Raw genomic sequence first — 23,197 nt, 5'->3', positions numbered from 1 at the left:
TTTTCGGCAGCCTTAGTGATGCTCTTAATTAAATCTGTAGAAGCGGTTTTTCATGCGCTCTCTGTTCAACGATGAATATTAAACGTTGGGGACTTAAATAAACCCACAAAGCTCAGCACTAAGTGTAAGCAACGTATGTAGATGCCAAAAAGAAGTATTTGCTTTTGATTTCCGCCAATTTTACTTTTAAAGCAAATGCGGAAAGGAGTTGAGCAATATCCAACAATGAATGAAGCTCGTGACAACTTCCGCTGTGAAATTTGAAAATTGTATTTATATATTTTTGCACAGGAATTCGTATATGTATATATGTATTATCACTTTGTTAAAGGAGTTTCTTATATTAGATGCTCCACCGCTTTTGATCGCATTGAACTTTAAATTTGTATGGCATATTTTTGTATTACTGCTGTTGTTAATTGTTGTAATTGTAATTTGTTTAGCTTAGCTGCTGCGCTTATCTGTGGACCTGCGACAACGAAACAGATGTGATAGACGGTCGGTGTTTGTGTATCACTGTATTTGAAAGTGAAAGTGTTCGAGAATTGAAGAAGGATGAGGTGGATGAGAGAAAAGTGATTGGGTGAATGCGAATCGCAGATTACGAGCGTCTGTCTCCCACGAGTGTTGTGCGTTAGTTAGTGGGGTGGTTATGATTTGCGTATATTCCTTTTCGAATGTGCATGAGTATGTGTGTTGCAAATTTCATTGTCAGTATGAAAAGTATTTTGAAGGTCTTCCTCTTCTACATAATTACAGAATTTCTGAACGTTATGTGAAGGCTCGTTCCTCACTTCGTTCGAATTGGTTTGCTCTCGTTGTCCAAAAATTAGGAATTGATTGATTTTCGCTTTGCTTTCACTTTTACTCTCCACTATAAAATTCGTTAATAAAGTGTTTGTCTACACTACATTTAGCTTTTATTCGGTGAGAATTATTGCGTTTCAAATATAATTCGGTATTGCTTGTACATTTTTCCAACAAATAATATCAGTTATGCACTAATAAATTCAAATTTTTCAAACACTATAGGAAATGTGAACAATTGCCGCACGAAAAGTAATTTGGCAACTTCAACGTTCCACGACCGAGCAGTAACTGTCTACCTATGTTAGTTGCAATGTTGAACTGCATAGAAGAGCATAAAAGCCTCAACGCCTTAACGCCTCTTCTGCGTCGGCATTTGCCACGAACTTTCTTTCTCTACAGCCATTCATAACAGCTGGTTACATTAGGTGGTCGGTACTCCTGTCATCGCATCACTCTCTGCTGTGTGTGGCGTATACGCAACCAAACGAACTCCGGTTCGCTGCTTTATCGCACATTTTTCTTTTTGTAAAATTTAAGCAAACAATAACAAATATAGCGAGACCCACACATTTCGGGAGTGTTTGTAACAGTGTTGCCAAAAGGAGATTAAATATTTGGAAGGAGTACTGTTTAATTTAAAATAAAAGTTCCATAACCAAATATATAAAAAGGAATGTTGGTTTATTACGGCTGGGTACACAATTCTTATGGTTTTATTCGAAATTCTGGATGCTAAAATTTTACATAATAAATAAATAAATAAAATGTATATTTTTTTGATATTTTTTGGTTTTGTGATGTGAAGTAAGAAACAATTGGCGAAGAATCATAAACTCAAAACTTTATCTAGCAGCCATTTTTAGCTGACTTAGGCTTGGATAAAGTTTCAACGATGACTTTTATTAATTGGAATACCCTTTACCTAAGACCAGAAAAAATCGGGCTCTTGAAAAAAAAGTGAGCTTACAAGTGAATTTTTTTTTTTATCTTAAAGTTCGTAGATCTCGAAAACGGTTAAGTTTTTACATTATATCACATAACCAAATTTATTTCATAACCAAATGGGCTAAATTATAATGTTCTCAAGTATTTAGGCCACCTTTCTCGGTAACGTTGAATACCATAGGTGGGCAGGATTTCCAGGATTTTTTTTTACAATAAAGAAATGAAAAAGGATAGTTTTTAGGCTTTTTATTTAACTTATTTTACATCGGAAATTTTTTTTAATTTTAATAATTTACAAAATGACAGTGAATTTGACTCTCCCGGAAAATTGGACCTGGACGGTGTTGCCCATTTTTGCTCTTTTATTTGACAGTCTAAAAATCGGGTTTTTTCAGTTTTTTAATCGAAAAATACGAAATAATTTAAATAATATTATAATACTCGTATAATTTTTGTACGGCGATAGTCATTAATGTTGTGAATAACATGGTAAAATTTTAGACGATTCGGTTGAATAGTTTTTTTTTTTTTGACAACACCAGACCGAAAAAAGTCGATTCGAGATAAATGAGTTTAAAGTTTGCAGTACGAGAGCGCGCGGACCGTTCTCTACCTAATTATTAGTTAAAGGCTGTAGAAGCTATAGGGGTTTTCAATTGGCGCGGGTCGATTTTGGCGCCTTGTGGCAGCCATTTTGTTTTGGTGACATCTGTCGAATCTTTTGTTTATTATTAAGTTGCTTATGCCAAATCATCATGGCAAGTTACACGATTGAACAGCACGTTCAAATGATAAAACTTTATTATCAAAATGAGTGTTCATTAACGCAAACGTTGCGCGCATTGCGCCCATTTTTCGGTAGACGTGGTGGCCCTTCCAATTTCTTATGGCCCATATTGAACCTTATGGACCTAGACGACATGTGGTTCCAGCAGGACGGCGCTACGTACCACACAGCAAACGCCATTTTATTCCATTTCAACATCTACCCGCCCTTATTGAAAAACCCTTTATAATAAGTATTGGGAATTTCCGCATGAGATTTTCACTGTAAACTCTTAAGATAATATAGTTTTGAAATATCGAAAAAAAAACAAAAAAACGACTTTTTGAAATTTCTAGGCCACCTTAAATAGTTAACAATAATTAAATATGAAACAACCATACTTACATGGGGAGTGCAAAATAACATATATTGCTGATTATACAATGCATCAAAGTAAATAAAAATTCTCGTCTCTCAAGTTCTCAAAAGGACTTGCGTGGGCTAAGGCAAACTGAAAATGGAATTGGATAAACGCAGCATTCATGGGCGAATCTTTCTGTTGGCCGAATAGTTGCATACGTCGATATTCTGCTGATAATCAACAACTTCAACGAACTATTAAACATTCAGTTAAGGTTCAAGTGCTGGTCCAAAAAAGAATTCGACCGTTTATTTGTGTTTACTGCCAATTTTAATGCAGTTTTGATAGATAAAATTTGCACAAAAGTTTTTTACCGCCAGCTATGAAGATATTTGGAAGAGCAAGCCAACCTTAGATATTACGAGAGAACAGCAATCCCAAGTATCGAAGCCGAAGGTGTGCAGAGTGGAAACACCAAAGTGGTATTTATATGTTGGATTGGTCTTGACAGTCACCTGATGCCAACGATAGTTAAAAATGTGTGGGCAATGGTTAAGCAAAAACTCAAAGGACGTGAGCGAATTCGGCTGATTTGGAGCCGATTACTTCCACAGCGGGCGCAGAAATCGGCACAAAGTATGACTCAAACATTGGCCGCCATTATAACTAATGGAGGTGACTATAAAATACATTTTATTGAATACTATATACTAGGTTGTTCAATAAGTTTGCGGTTCGATAAGAAAAACACGATTTTCTGGTTTGAAATGGACTTCACAAATTATTCAGTATAGTCTCTCTGAACATCAATACACTTGTTACAACGAGATTCCAACTTATGAATTCCATTCCTGGAGTGAGAATCTTGAAGGGCTGCAAAATATGCTATTATGCTGTTATGACCTCATCTTTTGATGCAAAACGCTTTCCACGCAGGCATTTTTTTATGTCTGGAAACAGATGGAAGTTACTAGTGGCCGAAGCTGGTGCAAACGTTGGGTGTTCCAACAATTCGAACTTTCATTAGGACTTTAGCCATTGTCAAAATGCTCCTGTAGCGCGGCGCACTGTCCTGATGAAAATGTTTCTTTCTTTTGCAAACTGGGTATTTTTTCACGAATTTTTTTCGTCAGTCGGTCTAAATGGTTACAATAATATTCAGAATTTACCGTTTTATCGGTTTGAAAACCGCATTCAAATGTGTTGTTGTCCCATTGTTGGCATTGATGTTGCATGTGCCCACAGCTTTCTGACACCCAATACTTTACTCAAAATATTGCTTATCCAACCCAATGCCTAGGGCGGCTTCTACTAAATCTTTTTCAGTCACTCGACGATTTTCCAATACAACATCCTGTATTTTTTCTACGCTTTTTGGTGTTGCTGATGTAACTGCTTTTGGACATGCTTGACGTGGATCGTCTTCAAGGTTTGTACGACCACGTTAGATTCAGCAATCCATCTTTCTGCTGCACTAATTGATGGCGAAAAATCCTGAAAAACTCTTGCAATAAACTTCTTAATTATGCTTATAAATTATTGTTTTATTTGTAATATTTTCTTATTATTAAGATTAAGATTATTATTATTGTTTTTGGTAAAATATCTGTAAGACATTTTTTGTTGTATAAAAAAATTTTCTTCTTTAATTTTGCTCTGCTTCTTAAGGGTGAAAAATACCGTTCAAGCGAAATGGTTTGGAAAGTGTTATGGGTAGTCCGCTCTATCAGAAACAACAATAAAACAATGGTTTGCTGACTTCGAACCTGGTCGAGAGACTCCGAACCTGGTCGGTGGACGTCCAAATGAGGCGGTAACACCAGAAAACCCACAAAATGGGTATTGCATGATCGAAAAGTGAAGTTGCGTGAGTTAGCTGATAACGTAAAGATATGAAAAGTCGTCTTGATATTGCATGAGTATTTGACTATGAGAAAGCTCTGTTCAAAGTGGGTGCTGCGTTTGCCGACTGTTGACCAAAAACAAGAACCTGTTGATGATTCTGAGACAACGCACCATGTCTCAAGTCAACCAAAACAATGGCTAAACTATATGAATTAAACTTCGAATTGCTCCCACATCCACCGTTTTCGCCAGATTTGGCTCCCAGCGACTACTGGCTGTTCGCAGACTTAAAAAAATGTGCACTGGTAAGAAATTTCGCTCGAATGAAGAGGTTATCGCTGAAACTGAGGCCTATTTTGCGGCAAAATATAAATCGTTCTACAAAATCGAAATTTTGAAGTGAAACTTCTTTTGTCTCGAAGGATGAAACGCTGTGAGGAGTAAAACCATAGCGTTTCATCGATATGTGACGCTACGCCAGCGCCATCTGTTAAAAGCGTGGCGTGGATGAAACGCTGTGAGGAGTAAAACTACGCTAAACTACGTAAAACTCACGCTATGCCAGCGCCATCTGTTAAAAGACTGGCGTGGCGTGTCGTCTTATCGAATGTAATTTGTAAATATGACATTTGATTGATGGCCGCCGTAGCCGAGTGGGTTGGTGCGTGATCACCATTCGGAATTCACAGAGAGGTCGTTGGTTCGAATCTCGGTGAAAGCAAAATTAATGAAAACATTTTTCTAATAGCGGTCGCCCCTCGGCAGGCAATGGCAAACCTCCGAGTGTATTTCTGCCATGAAAAAAATCTGCTCATAAACATATCATAAAACAAATTGAAATAAATGTATAAAAAAAAAAAAAAAATTTTCTTGTGATTCGAACCAAGGATTTCGGATCGGAAGCCCACATTGCTAACCGCTGGGCTATCGCGCTGTGCTGTCGCCGCAAAATAATGTATCATAAATCTGTTTACCATACCAAAGACCATACACTTTGCGAACGCATTTCGGTGGAAACAGTTGACAGTTATCCCAAACACAATATTATTAGTAACGCGAGACGCGTCATAGAGTGTGTGTGTAGTTTTGAGCAAATCTTACAAACATATTTTGTTTTGTTGATTGATTTCTGTTAAATATGGCATCAAATCAACAAAAACGGAAACCGAAAACAGGTGCTGAACGGCAACGTGAGTATTTGGAGCGTAAAAAATTAAGAGCTACTGTTGAACACCGTGACAGTGAATCCTCCGGTTGTACGATAAGTGATAATTTGTAGTACCAACAACAAGATGCGGAACTACCATTGATGCAGTATTTCATCGATACCTTGATAGATTAGAATGTAGATCATTTTTTACGTATTTCAGTTACCATAAAGCCCTTGTTTCATTTTTGGAAAACGAATCCAATAATGATAATGACAATGCCGAGAACCAAATGTAATTGAGTACAATAAGTTCATTTCTTTTTATATTAAAATAAATAAATAATTCTGTTTAATAAAATTCCATTCCATGCTTTCCATGACTTCTGCATGCATTATATTGAAATAATAGTTAAATTATTGATTTGTTGATAAAAGAAGTTTCACTTCAATCGTGCGGGTTCCGTGAACTACCACACACTTTCTTTTTTTTTTTTTCTTCACTCATCTTATAGTAAATCATTTCAAGAATGTTGTGTCAAAATTTTAAGTGGATCGGAGCAGAACTCTCAAAGTTATAGCCTTTGTAGGCACTCTACCTTGAATGCGGAGCATCGATAGATGCTTGGCAATTCCCAAGGGCTCGGCTGTCGGCGTCATTTTTTCAAACGCGTTTTTCCCGAAACGACTTCTTAAAAGACGGTGCCAATCACAACTCCGAAACTATTCAACCGATTCTTTTCAAATTTGGCACACGTTTTCTAAATCAAAAATACCTCCCCCCCCCCCCCCCACTGTTTTTTTTTATTTCTTTTTTTAAGGTTGTTTTTCACTTCCAAATATGGCGAAATTTTTCGCCAAAAATGCTCGTTTTACGTTTTTTGCCACCAAAACTACAAAAATGAAAAAAAAAAATTTTATTAATGGGGGGGAGGGGCATTACGTCATACTTTAACAGAAAAATTCAACTTTTTTAGTTCCAGATGATTCTACGACGAATGCCGATTGGCACCGCAGAGCACCTCTCGAAAAACATATCTCCAAAAAAACTCTGTCATGGGCTTATTTGTCAATATTTTATTATTAATATTTTTTAAAAACTTATTGAAAAGATGTACAATAACATGCAACTGATTTTATTAAAGTATCTTAAGCCATATTTCTGTAAAAAATTAAAAAAAAAGTGTTTTTTTTTAGCGCTAAACCCTACCACCCCCTTAAGCATTTATAATAGGCCTTCATGCCAGACCTTATCTCAAGTCAACGTAATATCTAGAAAATTCTGCAACACAATATTCCTTCTTCTCGAGTTCTTCTCTAGCGATTGTTCTTAATGGAAATTACGTTGATGAATAAAGCTAATTTTGAGCAAAAAAATACGTGTTTTCTTTGTTAGACCCAGGACTTTTCAGCCCTTATGCTAAATAAATAAATATTATGCGTCGATCAGAATCTTATTTAATTTTTTTTATTTTATGTCAGTTCTCCTTCTATATGTAATTCTGAGATATCATAGCAAAAACCACATCTGGAATCCACCAAAACTATTTTTAACCCTTAACTGGTATCGTAAATTTGACTAACGAAACTAGTATCGTGTTAGAATTAGATTCTAGGATACAAATGTCTACAATTTTTTTGAAGAATTATTTTGATAGGACAAATAACAAGCTTGTTTTATGAAATTAATAAGTTTTTATTCATATACTTCTTTTAACTTATTTACTACAAGAGATCACAAAATTTGGACAATTTTTTGGTATTTTTTTCTTACCAGTATAAAAATAAAAAAAAACTATTATTTCGAAAGTCTTTAGCTAACATATGTATGTTTTCTTATTTCTTATAAAATCAACTTTGAAAAAATAAACATAAGTATTTCAACGTATAGTGGGGGTATAGTGGGGTCCTCTGGTAAAAGCTTCAGCGCCGAACGTCCGACACCCGCCGCGTGTCGCGACGTAATGAGATTACTCAAAATGGCAGCCGCATACTATGCGTAGTTTTTAAGAAATTCAAAAAAATAAAACGCGTGGGGTCTGCGCGGCCCCCACGATACCATTTAAGGGTTAATATTATTTCGAAATGTTGCTTATGTCTTCATATTTAATTTGAGCTATAGAACTTGAAAATCCGCGTAGTAGTTTTCGTTTTATATTCAAAACTGTGTTCCGCTGTGTTTTATTTTTTGCTTTCTACGCTCCTGCGATAAATTAAAAGCTGCACAAAGTTGCCGATAGATGTCGCATTTGCCATGGAAGTAAAGTTAAAACAACATTTCTAGTCGCAGTGTCAAAAAAGAGCTTAAGGCGGGAGACTTTGCAGCGAAATGGAAATAAGAGGAAATGTTTCAGCAAAATGAAAAAATGGGTACAAACATTGCTGCGCAACTAAAACTGTTTTGTAGCGAAGTGTTCCAACTACTCGTACTTAACAATTTTCGCGTGGACAATTGGGAGTATTTTTATTGTTTTATTATTTTAGTACTTATTTAAAAATATACTGCTAATGACAAAAATTAACCACTACGAATTACTTTAGAAGCTTTTGCCCCTTCCAGAAATTTTATTTAGCTTCCAAATGGAAACTAAACTTATTAGTTCTCCGCCGAGAAGAAATCTCTCAATTACACGGGATGACGATAAATGAATTAATGGCAGCAAACACGAAACAAAGTCTAATAATTTTATAAAAATGTGCATTCTTTTGTATTTATTTCCAAATAAACCGTGAAAAATGTATCGCAAGATTTTTCTAAGCACCCCAACAAATATTCGCTTAACAAAAAAATAGTGCGTAAGCGTGTCGAAGGCTTGCAAAATTTTCACAATGCTTCGGATTATCAATAATAAAACATTTTCTTATTTAAATACGATAGTTGTCGTGCCAAGAGCCAGCAGCGGAGCAGTAAAACTGAACACTTAAAAAAGATGATCAAACTCTCCCGCTCACAACTATCATCACAATACTTACGACTCACCTACCCTTAGGGGAAGAACGGAAATAAGGCGTTGTAAGGTAGCGAGAATCCATTCCTGTATACACAGAAAAGCTTAAACCTCGAGGGCAAGGTGGGCGGAGGTGTATATTCCGAACATCCGGGCATCTCTATTAGTTTTCGGATGCGCGACAGTTGTAGTGTTTTTCAGGCTGAATTGATGTCAATAATCGAACCCGTGACACTGATACTGTATGATGCGATACCTGAAGATATTATTTACTTTTCACCGACACCCAGGCGGCTATAAATTCCCTAACACAATAGTCGACAACTTCAAAGGCAGCCATGAAATGCCGCACAACTCTTAACGAGATGGCTGAGTTATTTTGCCTAGATGTAATACGGATTCCCAGTAATAGCGACAACATTGCTAAACAGATTTCTGCAATAACGAAGCACGCACGACCAGAAGTCCTGCTTGATCCGGACAAAGATTCACCACTTTAGGTAGGCAATTCTTTAATGAATTCGAAGAGCTCAGCAATGTGAAATCAGGGATCAATTCACGTTGGTTTTACAGGAGGTCGGGACAAGTTCCCCATGCGGCGTCACATTGTGCATTGAGCCTGAGTGTCCCATAGTAGACAACCGCTTCAGCCTAGCATTACATTACGGTTTATACATTCTGTCAAAAAAGTACCGGAAATTGTTCAATAAAATGCAAAATAATTGTTTAGTCATCAAAATTTATTTTGTCGACTTCAAAATAGGCTACTTTCGAAGCAATAGCACATATGCCAACGATTAGTTCAGTCATCAAAGCGCCTATTAAACGCGTTTGAAGAGATCTTCTTCAGCTTCTTCAGCGAATTCTCCTTAATGACCTCTATCGACTCAAAGCGACGTCCGCGGAGTGAAAATTTAAATTTTGGGAAAAGGAAAAAGTCACAGGAGGCTAAATCCGGCGGTTGGTCGGTGATACTTGTCGAGTTTTTGGTTAAAAAAGTGTTCACAATATGAGCCTTGGAGACGGTGCGTTATCGTGGTGCAAGATCCACGAGTTTTCTTTCCACAAATTAGGCCATTTCCTAGGCACAATCTCTCTCAAACGTCGCATTACTTTCAAATAATCTTCTCTATATACCGTAGAACCATTTGGAACGTATTCCGAATGCACAACACCATAATAATCGAAGAAAACGAGTAGCATGACTTTCACTTTTGACCGACTTTGACGTGGTTTTTAGGGTTTCGGCTCATGTGAATAGCGCCATTCAGCCACTTGTTCACTGGTTTGCATGTCAAACCCATATACCCACGTCTCATCACCTGTTATGATGCGCTGAATAAACGTTGGGTCCGAATTCACTTGCTCAATCATATCTTCAGCCACCTTCTTCAGATGAATTTTTTGAAAGAAATTCAACTCTCTTGGAACGAGTCGAGCAGCCACACGTCTTGGCGTCTCATGCCCAATTGATGGTGTAAAATGTTGCGAGTGGATTCGTGAGACCCCCTCAGGTCACGAGCTACCTTCCTCAAACTTAGATGATGGTTTTCCAACACCATTTCCTTGACTTCGTCGACGTTTTCATCCTTTGAAGACGTTTATGGGCGACCAGATCGGGGCAAAAAATTAATCACCCAATCGAAAGGATTATAATTGGCGTCGAACGTACTTAAGACCTAGATAGCTACATTTGTGGACCAATATCACGACGCACACTACAAATGGGCGGAGGAGCTTGGCCAAAGACCTAACAGAAGTGTGCGCGCCGATTTTTCGTTTTATTTATACAAACAAACAAGGAATGGAGCCCGCAAAGATCAAAATAAAGATATCCAGCACTCAAAATCTTTTTTTTTTGTTATTTAATAATTCACGCTTACACTCTTAGGTGTGTGGTCACGCTCCTCCTCCTATTTGTGGGGTGCGTTTTGTTGTTGTTCCACAAATGGGGGGACCTACAGTTTTAAGCCGACTCCAAACGGAAGATGGTTTTCTAAAAAGAGCTTTATCGTAGCAGAAGTACTCGTATGTACACCATGAGTTTTGCCATTGCCTGCCGAGTGGTGCCCGTTACTTGTCTATCTTTTGGTACTTCATGCTCAAAGGCTGTCACGCACCAACCCATTCTGCTCCGGCGGCCGTAGACTTATAAAATGTTATTAACCAAAAATTTTAAATTTTTCACAAGTATTTTTAGCCATATGACCGAAAGAGGTAATAACTATTATAATAAATAAATAAAGAATAAATTTTTAATCGTAACGCGTCACACGATATTTAGCTATGCTCTCATCGTAAACTGATATGACGTCAATGTTCTCCTGTGGTACCACACGAGCATCAAGAAGCCGCCTTAAAATAGTACCTGACTTGGCATCGAATCGATTGCCAAATATTTCAAGTCTGTGAAGCTTAACGGGCTTCTTAATAGCCGTTAAAATAAGATTCATTGCATCTGGGCAAATTCCATTCCATGTAATATTGAGATGTATGAGGAAGTAGCAAGCACTGAGATAGTTGGCCACCGTTCGACCGCCATGGGTGCCCAAATTATTACCGCCAATATTTAAAGAAGTCAAAGTGTTGCTGAGAACTAACGCACGGAAGAGGTATTCAGCACCGTCGGGTCCAATTATATTATATGCGAAGTTTAGTTTGCGCATCTTACTTGCCGGTGTTTCCAAGTACTCGCTTATTAATTCCATATCACGCGCTTGAAGTTCACATTTCTGCATTTCGAGTTCTTCCAGTTTGTTTTGCCAGATTAATGAAGACACGATATGCGCAATCTTGGTGGTGTCCAATGGCATTCGTTTGCCCACGAGACGGTTACAAATGAAGCTGCGCATAGAAACAGATTTGTGTACACTGTCCGCCAGTAATGGGAAATCATACTGGGAGACACTACAATTTGAGACGTTCAAATGTCGAAGGATTTGCGATTCTGTTACAAACACATGCAGAGCTTCGATGGCAGGTGTTGTCAGGGTAGACCCTAAAATGTATTTTTACGAATTTTTATAAGTGAAAATGTTCAATCGTCTAATTAACTAACCTTCCAATATCAGTTCCTTAACACTCATGAGTGCAACTCTGTCGCGCAACAACTCAAAAAACCTCGTCGGTAAATAAATTAAACGAAGCTCAATCCGACGAAGATTTGTAAGACTTTCGGTGAAACTCTGCAGCACTTCATGTTCATAAGGTAGTAAATTGAAGCCGGTAAGCCGAGCTGTGCACAGCGTTCGCTCTTTCAGGAACCTTACAATAACCATGAAATCATACACAGGATGGAACTTCCGATGCATTCGTTCTTCAAAGTCCAGAGCATTAAAACGAAAATTTCGATACGGTCGTTGGTCATATTCTCGTTGCCAGCAATCCAGAAGCAGACAGGTAAGCAGCCTCTTTGATTTCCTCTCTACGGGTTGTGGACAGCGTTTGTAGATTTCGCACATGAGCCGGAGTTATAGGCAATTCAGAAAGAATTTCACAATTTATTTATGATTTGTGATTTGTTTACAATTGACATATATATGTATGTATGTATGTATGCATATTGTATACATATATTTTGTTTGTATTTTTCCAGTTCCGCTTTATCAAGACTTTTTTTAGAAATGACACACAAAAATATGGCCAGATTAGAATTCAAAAAAGTGAAAATAATTCATATATCTGGGCCCGAAATAGGGGCACATCAAAACATCATTTAGTTTATATTAGCAAATAACATGAAGCTTTAAGTATGCAGGTGTATAATAAATATAACCGATTTCGAGAGTTCTTTTGTAGGTCGGATGCAAGGAAATCCGGTACTTTTTATCATTGCGAAGTTCACGAGCGAAATTTTCAGGTCTTGAAGGTTCTACCAATAACTGAGAACCACAGACAGGCTGTGCATACTCGTCATCATCAGCATTAGTGGCGTGACGGTCCAGGATGAACCTTGACCTCACTCAGTAGCTTCGACCAAGAATCTCGATCCTTTGCAATTTCAGTCTAAAGATCTTAGCATCGTCATTAATTGTATCCATCCAGGTTTTCCTAGGGCGGCCCCTTTTATATAGCACATGCAGCTAACTATTGTAGATCGTTTTTGCAATTTCGTTTGGGTCCATCCTCAGAACATGTCCAGCCCACTTAAGACACTGACGCTTGATGTAGTCGGCGATTTGGAAGTCGTTTAGCTTAGCTAGGCGTTCATCGTTGTAACATAGGCGATAATCCACTCTGTTCCACGAATGGGACGTAGAATTTTTCGCTCAAATCTGTTAAGCTTTTCTTCATCCGCCTTACACAGAAGCACAAGTAACGCGAAGCCTAATTAATATTTTATATAAATGGTTTTCTAATAACAGGTGATTTTTAAATATATAAAAGGCTATCGAGAGATGATTCACGATTTTTTATGGCCGGATTGGTTGGTATTGATCTGGACAACGTTTATTTTCAACAAGATGGCGCTACGTGGCACGCAAGCAACCATTGATATTTTACGGGAAAAGTTTCTGGACCGTGTTATCTCTCGAAAAGATCTTGTGATTTAACACCTTGTGACTTTTTTCTTTAGGATCACGTGAAAGCCCAGGGTCGATTCAAGACCTCAAAGATGGAATTCGTGAGGCTATCGAGGACATAGGGCAGCTACTTTGCAATTCGGTTATGGAAAATTTCATGAAAAGGATATTGTCGTGAAAGCGTGGTCGTGGTAGTCATTTGCCTGATGTTATTTTCCACTATTAACGGCATACCTTCCCCTTTGTAATGAAGTAAGCCTCCGATAATTTATATTAAAAAATACCATTTTTCTTTGAATATCAAAATAACACCTCTTAGAATATCAAAATAACGCCCCTTTAGTTTCAGTGTCGTTCGTTTAGAAAGAAACGAAGAACCTAAAGCTTTGTATAGCGAAAAGAAGACCACGTTTCCCAGGAGCGTCACACTAACTTCTTTTTTGACTGTTGCATCCGCAGAGATGATAAATCCAAAATATTCGAACGATGCCACCCGCTCAAAAGTGTAACTGTCGATCAATAGGCATTGATTTGGAACTTTTCGTTTATGCGGAGGTCCAAAGCTTCTGGCTGCGTTCTCAAGTTTTAGAAAATCCTTTTCAAAGCTGAATATTAGATCGATGTCACAGGCGGTGCATGCTAATAATGACTGAATTCGAAACCCAGTGAGAAAATTAAGTAACCTGCGCTAGCATCGGTGATTGAAATTTTTTGCAGACGCAAATGTGTGGGAGGTACTTCAGCGCGATATAAACCAAAATCCCTAGGGCTTAGGATATAAACTCGTGCTAAACAAGCTCGGAGCAAGGCAGCCACCTCCTGAACTAAGCGAAGCCATAGTGAACATAGTGAATACACTCTTCCCCACACATGACCTCATGGCAGATAGAGTTGACGAGGAAAATACCGACCCACCCCCGCTTTTCACGGTAGAGGAACTGAGAGACGCAGCTGCAACCCTCAAAAATAACAAAGCGCCAGGTTCTGACGGGATTCCAGCGGAGGTTTTGAAAATTATCACAGTTGAGCGCCCACAAACGCTTCTCCACATGTACAATGCCTGCTTATATGAAGGAACTTTTCCAGAAATTTGGAAGAGACAAAAGTTAGTCCTCATAAGCAAAGGTAAAGGAGACCCTGAAACCCCATCAGCGTATCGCCCTCTGTGCATGCTCGACACGGCAGGAAAGCTGCTAGAAAAAATGCTGAAACCACGAATGGCAGCAGCGATAAACAAATCGGGAGGCCTCTCGGATAGGCAACACGGCTTTAGACCACGAAGGTTCACAATTGGAGCAATTGAGGATGTAGTAAAGAGCATAACAAAAGCACGGAGCATAAATCATTTTTCCCGACCAATCGTGCTCCTCGCTACAATCGACGTAAAGAACGCTTTCAACAGCGCAAAGTGGAAAAATATGATAGACGCATTGGAGAAGCGGTTCAAAATACCCCAACACCTGATGAAGATGATCCGCAGCTACCTCAAAGACCGCGTACTCATCTACGACACAAGAAAAGGACAACGGACAAAAATGATAACCTCTGGCGCGGCCCAAGGGTCCATACTAGGCCCCGATCTCTGGAACGTCAGCTATGACGGCATCCTCACCACCGACATGCCCGACGATTGCTACCTAGTAGGATACGCTGACGATGTCGCAGCAGTAATTACCGCACGGGATGTAGACGCAGCAAGGCGGAAACTTACACAAACGATGACAAGAATCAAGACATGGCTCGACTCGCAAGACCTTAGTTTAGCTCCGGAAAAAACAGAACTGATTCTATTCACGAGAGCGCACATACCTATAGAAGTGACAATACCAGTCTACACAGAGAACAAAACAACCTCAAAAGTAGTGAAATATCTGGGCATCAAACTCGACAACAAACTGACATACTGGGCACAAATCCAGTACGCTGCTGAAAAATCCACCAAACATCGGAGGGCCCATCGCAAGCAGGCGGAAGCTGCTCATTGACACGACGGTATCCATTTACTATACGGATGTGTCGCCGCAAGATTCTGGCCAAGGCCCAAAGAACCGCCGCCCTCCGCGTTGCTTCAGCTTATCGTACGGTATCAGAAGCAGCAGTACTCATTATTAGCGGCACGATACCTATAGATCTGCTAGCGAGAGAGCGAAAAGAACTATGGAACTTTAAAAAGAGCGAGACAAACGCCATAGGAGACCACACACGCGCCCGCACCAAAACGAGCGCAAAGCAGCAATTTAGAGCACATACACTGCAAATATGGCAATAGCGATGGGAGTCAGAGACGAAAGGCCGATGGACGAAGAGACTTATACCAAATCTAGACAAATGGTATAACAGACAGTTCGATACTTTTACAAATACCTTAACAAAATAGGCAAGTCAGAAACCACTAAATGCATCTACGGAGATGCACTTATTGACGACGCAGACCACACTTTCTTCAAATGTAAGAGATGGAAACTAGATCGCAAAGCTGTCGAAGGCAGACTAGGCCCCTTAAGAGCTGACAACATCACTGATAAAATGATAGAAAGTGCAGAAAATTGGCAAATTATTCGCACGTATATAGAGCGAGTCCTACGTGCCAAAAAACTTGACATGGACAGAGATGCTAATATACTTGACTAGAAGATAAGCCGACAACATGAAGCCCCGCAGATAGAGACAAAAGAAGACGAGCCTATAGCATGAATGCTGGCAAATATGGTGGACCCAGACGTGGGTGAATTAGAATTGGTCCTTTTCATGGACACCGTTCTGGGCCCTCCCGAAGTAATGTACAAAGCAGTTCCGGGAGGGGAGTCTCCCCAGGAGAGGAGGAGGGACTGTTTTAGTGGCCACACCACACGACGCAGTAGACGACGGTCGCTGTAAGTGCGAAGGCATTTTGAAACCTACCTCACCCACCAAACAAAAAAAAAAAAAAAACAAAAACAAAAAAAAAAAATGTGCGTCAGTTAAATTTGTATATCAATCACTGTTTGTGGTACAAAAATCTTTGAAATTACTGTGCAAAGACCTGGTTTGCTTGGAAAATCAGAAAACAATGATGATGCTCATGTTGTACTAATAAAAGGTGTTGTAGGTCGTGAGAGCTCGATTCAATGCTGCCTTAGCTGAACACTGTATTTTGGAAGTAGAAGGGAGAAATTAACGCCGATTTGGTGAGGAAAAAGTATTCAATTTCGTACTTTCTTCTCAAAAAGTGCTTGTTTTTAGTACAACTGGCGCTTACACCCTTTGTTAGGTATTTGGCCGAGCTCTGTCTCCTATTTGTGGTGCACGTCTTGATGTTTTTCGGCACAAGCTGAGGAAGCTACAGGTTTAGGCCGCCTTCGCACGGCAAAGTATTTTTATATGAAGTTTTTTCACAACAGAAATACACTTGAAGGTTTGCCATTGCCTGTCGAGGGGCGACCACTCTTTTCAAACTCGGTGCTTCGAACCGGGGCACTACCGAAAGGTAGTCACACACCAGGTTATTGGCTACGGCGGCCGCCGTTTTATTAAAGGCTTCGGCATTTTTTAGCGTAAACCACTTTACGGCCGCTTTTCCTATTCTATTTCCAGCCGTCGACATTTAGTACATCGGCAAGCGCTCCAAAAACTCTAATGCGGCTCTGCAACTGTGGAGCGAATTAATGGTGATGTGGAGTTAAGTAAAGCAGAGATGGCTCAGAATTCCAAGTTTAAGCCTCTTCTACAGCACATGGAGCCACTTCTCGAGCAGTTGCTACAAAGTACGGCGTATATGTTAGGAGCGAAATTCACACAAATGACCTACGGGGAGGTTGAAAAGTAACAAAGAAGTGTTAATGAAATGTAATTTTACTTTATGCTATTTCATTTCATTTTACTTAATTTTATTTCTTTTTACTTTGATTTTATTTTATATTACTTCATTTTATTGTAACTTAATTTAATTTATATATATTTACTTTATGTTATTTAATTCGGTTGAATTGAATTGAATTAAATTTATTTCATTTTATTATTTATTTATTTTCTGACTGTTGTGTATGTTTTATGTACATTAAACATAACAAACCGAAGTAAAAAAAAACATTAATAAACTAAAACCGCCGCAGGCCGCTTCTTCCAGCATTGTTGATTGATTGCTGGTGGTTCTGTCGGAGGTTCGAAAAACTACCCAAACACCGGTAAATATAGTGTAACCTGTTAAAAAGAATATATGTAATTAGGTGTACTAGCATCTTTAAAAATATTTTTCTTACCAAAATTTGCCAATTGCTTTTGGCTCGATGCTCATAAATTTATTCCTTTACATTTGTTCAATTTTCATTTTGACGTTTCTTCTCATTTGACAATAAATGTTGCTGACGAAGTTTCACGTCTGTGAAGCCTTAAGCGGTACAACATATTTTACCAGAAAAGGAAATAAAAATCAATAAAATAATAAAAATAATAAAATTTATTGAAGTTGGGTTCAAAGAAATATTCTAAATCCATGAAGGGGGCACAATAGATTTTTTAGAACGCTGTACTAAATCGCCCCTTAATAATAATAATAATAATAATAAGGCTAATAAGTTACTAAATCAAAGTTATGTGAACTTAATCGGTACTATGTAGACGGCTTCCCTCCTATATTATTAAAGAACTGTTTTACATTGTTAGCCCAACCTTTAACAATAATCTTTAATAAATCGCTGACTTCTGGCGCATTTTCTTCTTTGAGAAACTGATGAATGATTTGATTCTCTTCCAAATTTCAGATCTCGTATCATACTGTTATTTTTTTTTTGTCGGCACAACCAGCAAGTGCAGCACTCCGACATTAATTAAGTCGGATTCCCTTTTAATTTTCTTAAAATCTCCCCGATCTCCGAAGATATCTGAGTAGATCTTGTGGTATGAAGGTGGCTCTTCTTAACACATCGGTGCCAAAGACCTCAAACCAGATTCGAACGAAAGCGGAGCAGACGCACAGGAAGTGGTCCGCCGTCTCATCCTCCTCTTGACAAGCTGGGCAGAGTACACTGTCTGAGATGCCTACCTTTTCCATGTGCTTTGCCCACAGAAAGTAGCCCGTCATCATTCCAACCAGCTGTCTTCACTCCCTTCTTTTTAATGACAGGAGGGTTTGCGACAGTCGATCGGACATGACAGGTAACATCAGTTTAGTCCATCTGCAGCCTCTCTCAGCCTGCTAAGCTCGCTTGTAGGATGTAGTAAGCCAAAGAAGTTGGCCTCAGAGCCCATCCTTGCTAAGGACTTAGAGGTCTCGTTACCCACGTGTCCTGGGACACATGTTAGCATAAGGCTATTATGTCTGCCGACATAGTTCAGCCTGGATTTACAGGACTCGACTACCCCTAATGTGGTTGAGGGGCTGTCTAAGGCCATGAGCGCAGCTTGGCTGTCGCTGCAGACACATATAGATCTGCCTCTCCATCTGTTTTCCACAACAAAGTTCATCGCTTCTTGAACAACATACACCTCCGCTTGAAACACAGATTCATGCATTCCAAGAGCAAAGTGTCCAGTTTTGTCCAGCTGGATTCCACGTAGACCCCAGAGCCGGAGCCCTGCTCGGTCCTGGAGTCATCCGTGAAAATGCGAAAACAGTGTTTGCCGGGCTCATTTTCAGAGTTTGACCACAGCTAAACCTCTGGCAGCACTAAACTGTATCTCTTTCCAAGTACGACTCTTGATGGCATGGAGTCAACATGCCTTCTCTGTTTTCCAATGCCGGACAAGGGCCGTACCAGTTTCCATATTGTTTCAGCCTGCAGATGGCCTTCAAGGCCTCTCCTTGGATGAAAGCATCAAGTGGTAGCAGACCAATCAGAGCATCTATTAATCAACTTAAAAAGCTGAGTTCAATTGGGTTCATTCGTATAAACATTATAAAATGTGATGCCATCAAAGTTAACTCAAGGTAGCCATCTCGAACTTCTATTGTTCTTAGCCTTTGTTAATGATAATCCAGAGGTTTTTCTTTTGTCTGAAGTATGCAGATGATTTGAAAATTTACAGTCGTATAGGGGACGTAGCTGACTGCATAAGACTTCTAGAGGACTGCATAAGACTTCTGGTGATTACTCCTTTCCTCTTAATGCTGCTAAATGCCAGCACTAGTCGTTTACTAGACGCAATGTTGCGTATGATTTCGATTACCAGTTGGGCACCATCATCCTCGCAAAAATTTCATATTTATCTACTTCGAAAATGTCATTTTCTAAACATCTAAACTTTATGATTGCTAAGTCTAGGTCTATGCTCGACTTTGTAGTAAGAAATTCAAAGAAGTTCCAGAATCTTTCTACGTGGAAGAATTTGTAATTTTCTCTTGTTAAATCAAACCTCCATTGCAACATTATCTGGGACCCATTCTACATGGGTTCATCTTTAAAAATTGAGAAGGTTCAGAAAAGTTTCACTAGATTATCCATTCATTTCCTTCGGTGGCGTTGTAGTTTGCCTGCATATAAAAGTAGATACCTTTTGTTAGCATTGCCAACCTTATGGTAGATATGCGGAGACATAGCCACAATCATATCAAACGTCACCTCTTACTGAAGCTAATACTTTTCAATTGTCCTAGACTCAGCAATATGTTCCATTTACCTTATTACAAGACCAATTTCAGTCGTAATGAATCCCTTACACGTTGTATAAGGCAGTCTAACTATTTTCTTTTTTTTTTTTAATTATAAATATTCTCTAACTCACGAGAGGCTTTTAAGTCAGAACTTAATTTGGGGATAATGAATAAATAAATAAATAAAATGATTATTTTCTTTTATAGTGGGACGTAAATTGGCACGGACTTGCACGTGTGTATGTAAATGCATTCTCTGCCATTAGTTTAAGAATTTATTTTAATATTTACTTATCAGCTTTAATATTCACGTAAAATAATAAAACTAATTTGTAAGAAAAAGAGTGGTCTGTGCCGGGGCCTACCACTCGTTAAGAATTTCTTGTTATCAAATTTCATATTACTTGCCATTCCCCTTTCACCTGGACCTTGAAACTCAGCTTCTTATGCCAAAAAATCAAAACTCTTCAGAAAATGCATCCATAAAAATTTGATATTGGTCAGTGTAAAAAACTTATTGCAAGCATTATTTTTTCTGTCTGTTCGTTTTCGCGCCATGTCCAGACAGATATAATTACTCACTCGCCAGCAGTTTTAAGAGCGTAATGTCCTGAATGAAGCATGCATCCTAAATTGGACTAAACACCAAAGCACAAACACAAGCAGCCAGCCAACCGCAGTCGGTGAAATGCATGCGCTGCTTGTCTGCTCCGCCGCTGCCGATGCCGATGCAATTTAAATAACATTGAATGCTGAAATATAGCCGTCTGAGACGATGGAAGCGACAACAATAAAAGGGAAGAGGATACTGAACAGGGCTGTCTTATTTTATATGTCTGACTTAATGACCGACTGGCTGGCATGTTTGCAATAGCAGCCCAATAGCAAACAACAATAAACATATTGGCCATCGAACTGCACTATGTTCAAGTTTACAAATTTGTTGAAAAGAAATCGAATTCTTTTTATTTTTAAATGATGTGAGCATGAATATGAATTAAAGGAATTTGCATTCGCCGCATATGTCTGGGTATTTATACATGTTTATGCGTACCTGCATACATTTTCGTTCATCAATTGGTGCTCGGTTAAAGTTTAGCAGAAGCAGGGGGCGATCCCATAAGCCGGGAGAGGTCTTTGCATTAAACAAACGATCGGATGGTCCCTAAGTATTTGGAACAAAACTCGGTCTATATCGGAACCAACACCAATAACAGTGTCAGGCAGAAGATCAAGCCAGGCTCGTTGGACACGTAAAAATGCAAAATACTATAGCTGAGTTGGCCAAAATGACCAAACCGTGTATATGGCCGACTGGGCGACAACACTCCGTTGAAAAAACAATGGACATCGGCGGACATAGGAAAGAGGTATTTGGCGCATCAAAGAGTTGTAGAATCAGTTAAGAAGAAGAAAAACACATTAAACATTCGTTGCAAAATCACCAAAATTATAAAAATGTATTTTATTATTATTATTATTATTGGCGCCCGCCGTAGCCGAATGGGTTGGTGCGTAACTACCATTAGGAATTCGCCGCGAGAACGTCGGTTCGAATCTTGGTGAAACACCAAAATTAAGAAAAAGATTTTTCTAATAGCGGTCGCCCCGCGGCAGCAATAGCAAACCTCCGAGTGTATTTCTGCCATGAAAAAGCTTCTCATAAAAAATATCTGCCGTTCGGAGTCGGCTTGAAACTGTAGATCTGTCCATTTGTGGAACAACAACAAGACGCACACCACAAATAGGAGGAAGAGCTCGGCCAAACACCAGAAAAAGGGTGTGCGCGCCAATTATATATAAAAATATATATATTTTATTATAAAGGTTTTACAGGTTACGCAGTATCAACTCTCTGAAGCATATTTTAACTTCCTTACATGCGGATGTTCTTGATCGTGCATCGCCGCGGAACGGAGATGCCAAGCCATGCAGCGGTGGCCAAACCAATGGGACATTGAATCGACTGGTAGGTAGATGGCGAAGCTGATTCCTGTAAAAGGCACATGAGTTCAAAATAACAGCGGGGGAATAGGCTATTTCATGACTCAGTTCCTCTCGGGCCCCAGAAACTTCCGGAAGTGCATACATAAGCCGCATGGGTAAGGTAAGTGACCTCAGGTGCTTATACAGCGAAGCACCGAGCGATGACGCCGAACACACGTTCTTTCTCGCTCGTGGAAAGATATGCTCTGAGGGAGCAGATTGGAGCCATCGCGCCAACCAATGTGAACGTTAAGATGAACGCGGGAAAAACTGGAATGAGGTCAAACGATACGTTGAAGGATTGTTACGGGGCAAAAAGATAGACATCGGCGCAAACAACAACAAGCGAAGTCTCACTGACAGAGATATAAGAAGACGAGCATATAAGATGATGCTAGTTACAAGCATGGTGAATTCAGACGGGGCGAATAGAACTAATGCTTATCGTGGACGTCGCTCTGGGCTCTCCCGAATTATGCAAAAAGTAGTCTCGGGAAGTGAGTCTCCCCAGAAGAGGAGGAGGGATTGTTTTAGTGGCGACGTCACTCGACGCAGCAGACGACAATCGCTGTAAGTGCGAAGGCATTTAAGAACCCTACCTCACCGAAACAAAAAAAAATAGTCTATTCATTTGAGGATACTTACAACTTAAGGCGCCTTATGAAAGCCACAGCCGAGTACTTCGTATAGATTTAAGGTTCGATTTGAAATTTCTTTTCGACTATTATTCGCCTCGAAATTTCTATGCGACTATCATTCGATTCGAAATTATTATATTATTTTCTAAACGAATATTCTGAATAAATATCACACGGTGACATATTTTTAAACATTGTACCATATATACGAATGTGTCCAAGTCAGCGTATTTGTTTCTTTCTACCTGTTTACCTTAGTCTGTTTTGGCTGTTCCATTTTTGGACTATACAGAAGCATGACAATCAGCCAGCCAGCCTGCCAGTCTGCCAGCCAATCAAAAACCACAATGCTTGTTATTTTTATTGCAGCGCTGCTTTTTCGTATCACTCTTCGCCTCGGGCGTCGGACTGTTCAGCTTCAGACATGCAGCAGACATGCACTTGTTTCCCTATCTCTGTCCCTACTCTACGACGTCTTCGTCTTAATCATCACGTCACATTTGGCACGAGTTGGTCGGTCCGATCGAGCCGGGACAGACAGACTGTCTCAGTTTAGGTCAGCAGTGCATAAGTGCTGCACTTATTTTCAATTTTAACAATCAACACAAAATGCTCGAACGCCTACTTAACATCTTTGTATGTACACATGGAAGTGTTTAT

The 23,197-nt window shown here is 39.3% G+C and overlaps 1 protein-coding gene across 1 annotated transcript; it reads right to left on the bottom strand.

Moving 5' to 3' along the window:
* Nucleotides 1–11,012: 11,012 nt before the first annotated feature.
* On the bottom strand, nucleotides 11,013–12,373 carry LOC129245316 (uncharacterized). Its single transcript, XM_054883400.1, has 2 exons — nucleotides 11,881–12,373; nucleotides 11,013–11,820 (listed from the first exon to the last, which is right to left on the bottom strand). Exons 1-2 carry the CDS (start codon nucleotides 12,281–12,283, stop codon nucleotides 11,078–11,080), a joined length of 1,146 nt encoding a protein of 381 aa, XP_054739375.1. The 5' UTR covers nucleotides 12,284–12,373; the 3' UTR covers nucleotides 11,013–11,077.
* Between the last annotated feature and the right edge of the window lie 10,824 nt (nucleotides 12,374–23,197).

The sequence above is a fragment of the Anastrepha obliqua genome, chromosome 4 (assembly GCF_027943255.1).
Source record: "Anastrepha obliqua isolate idAnaObli1 chromosome 4, idAnaObli1_1.0, whole genome shotgun sequence".
Classification (NCBI taxonomy): domain Eukaryota; kingdom Metazoa; phylum Arthropoda; class Insecta; order Diptera; family Tephritidae; genus Anastrepha; species Anastrepha obliqua.
The sequence above is the reverse complement of the archived record's forward strand: the minus strand, read 5'-3'. Positions and strand labels throughout refer to the sequence as shown.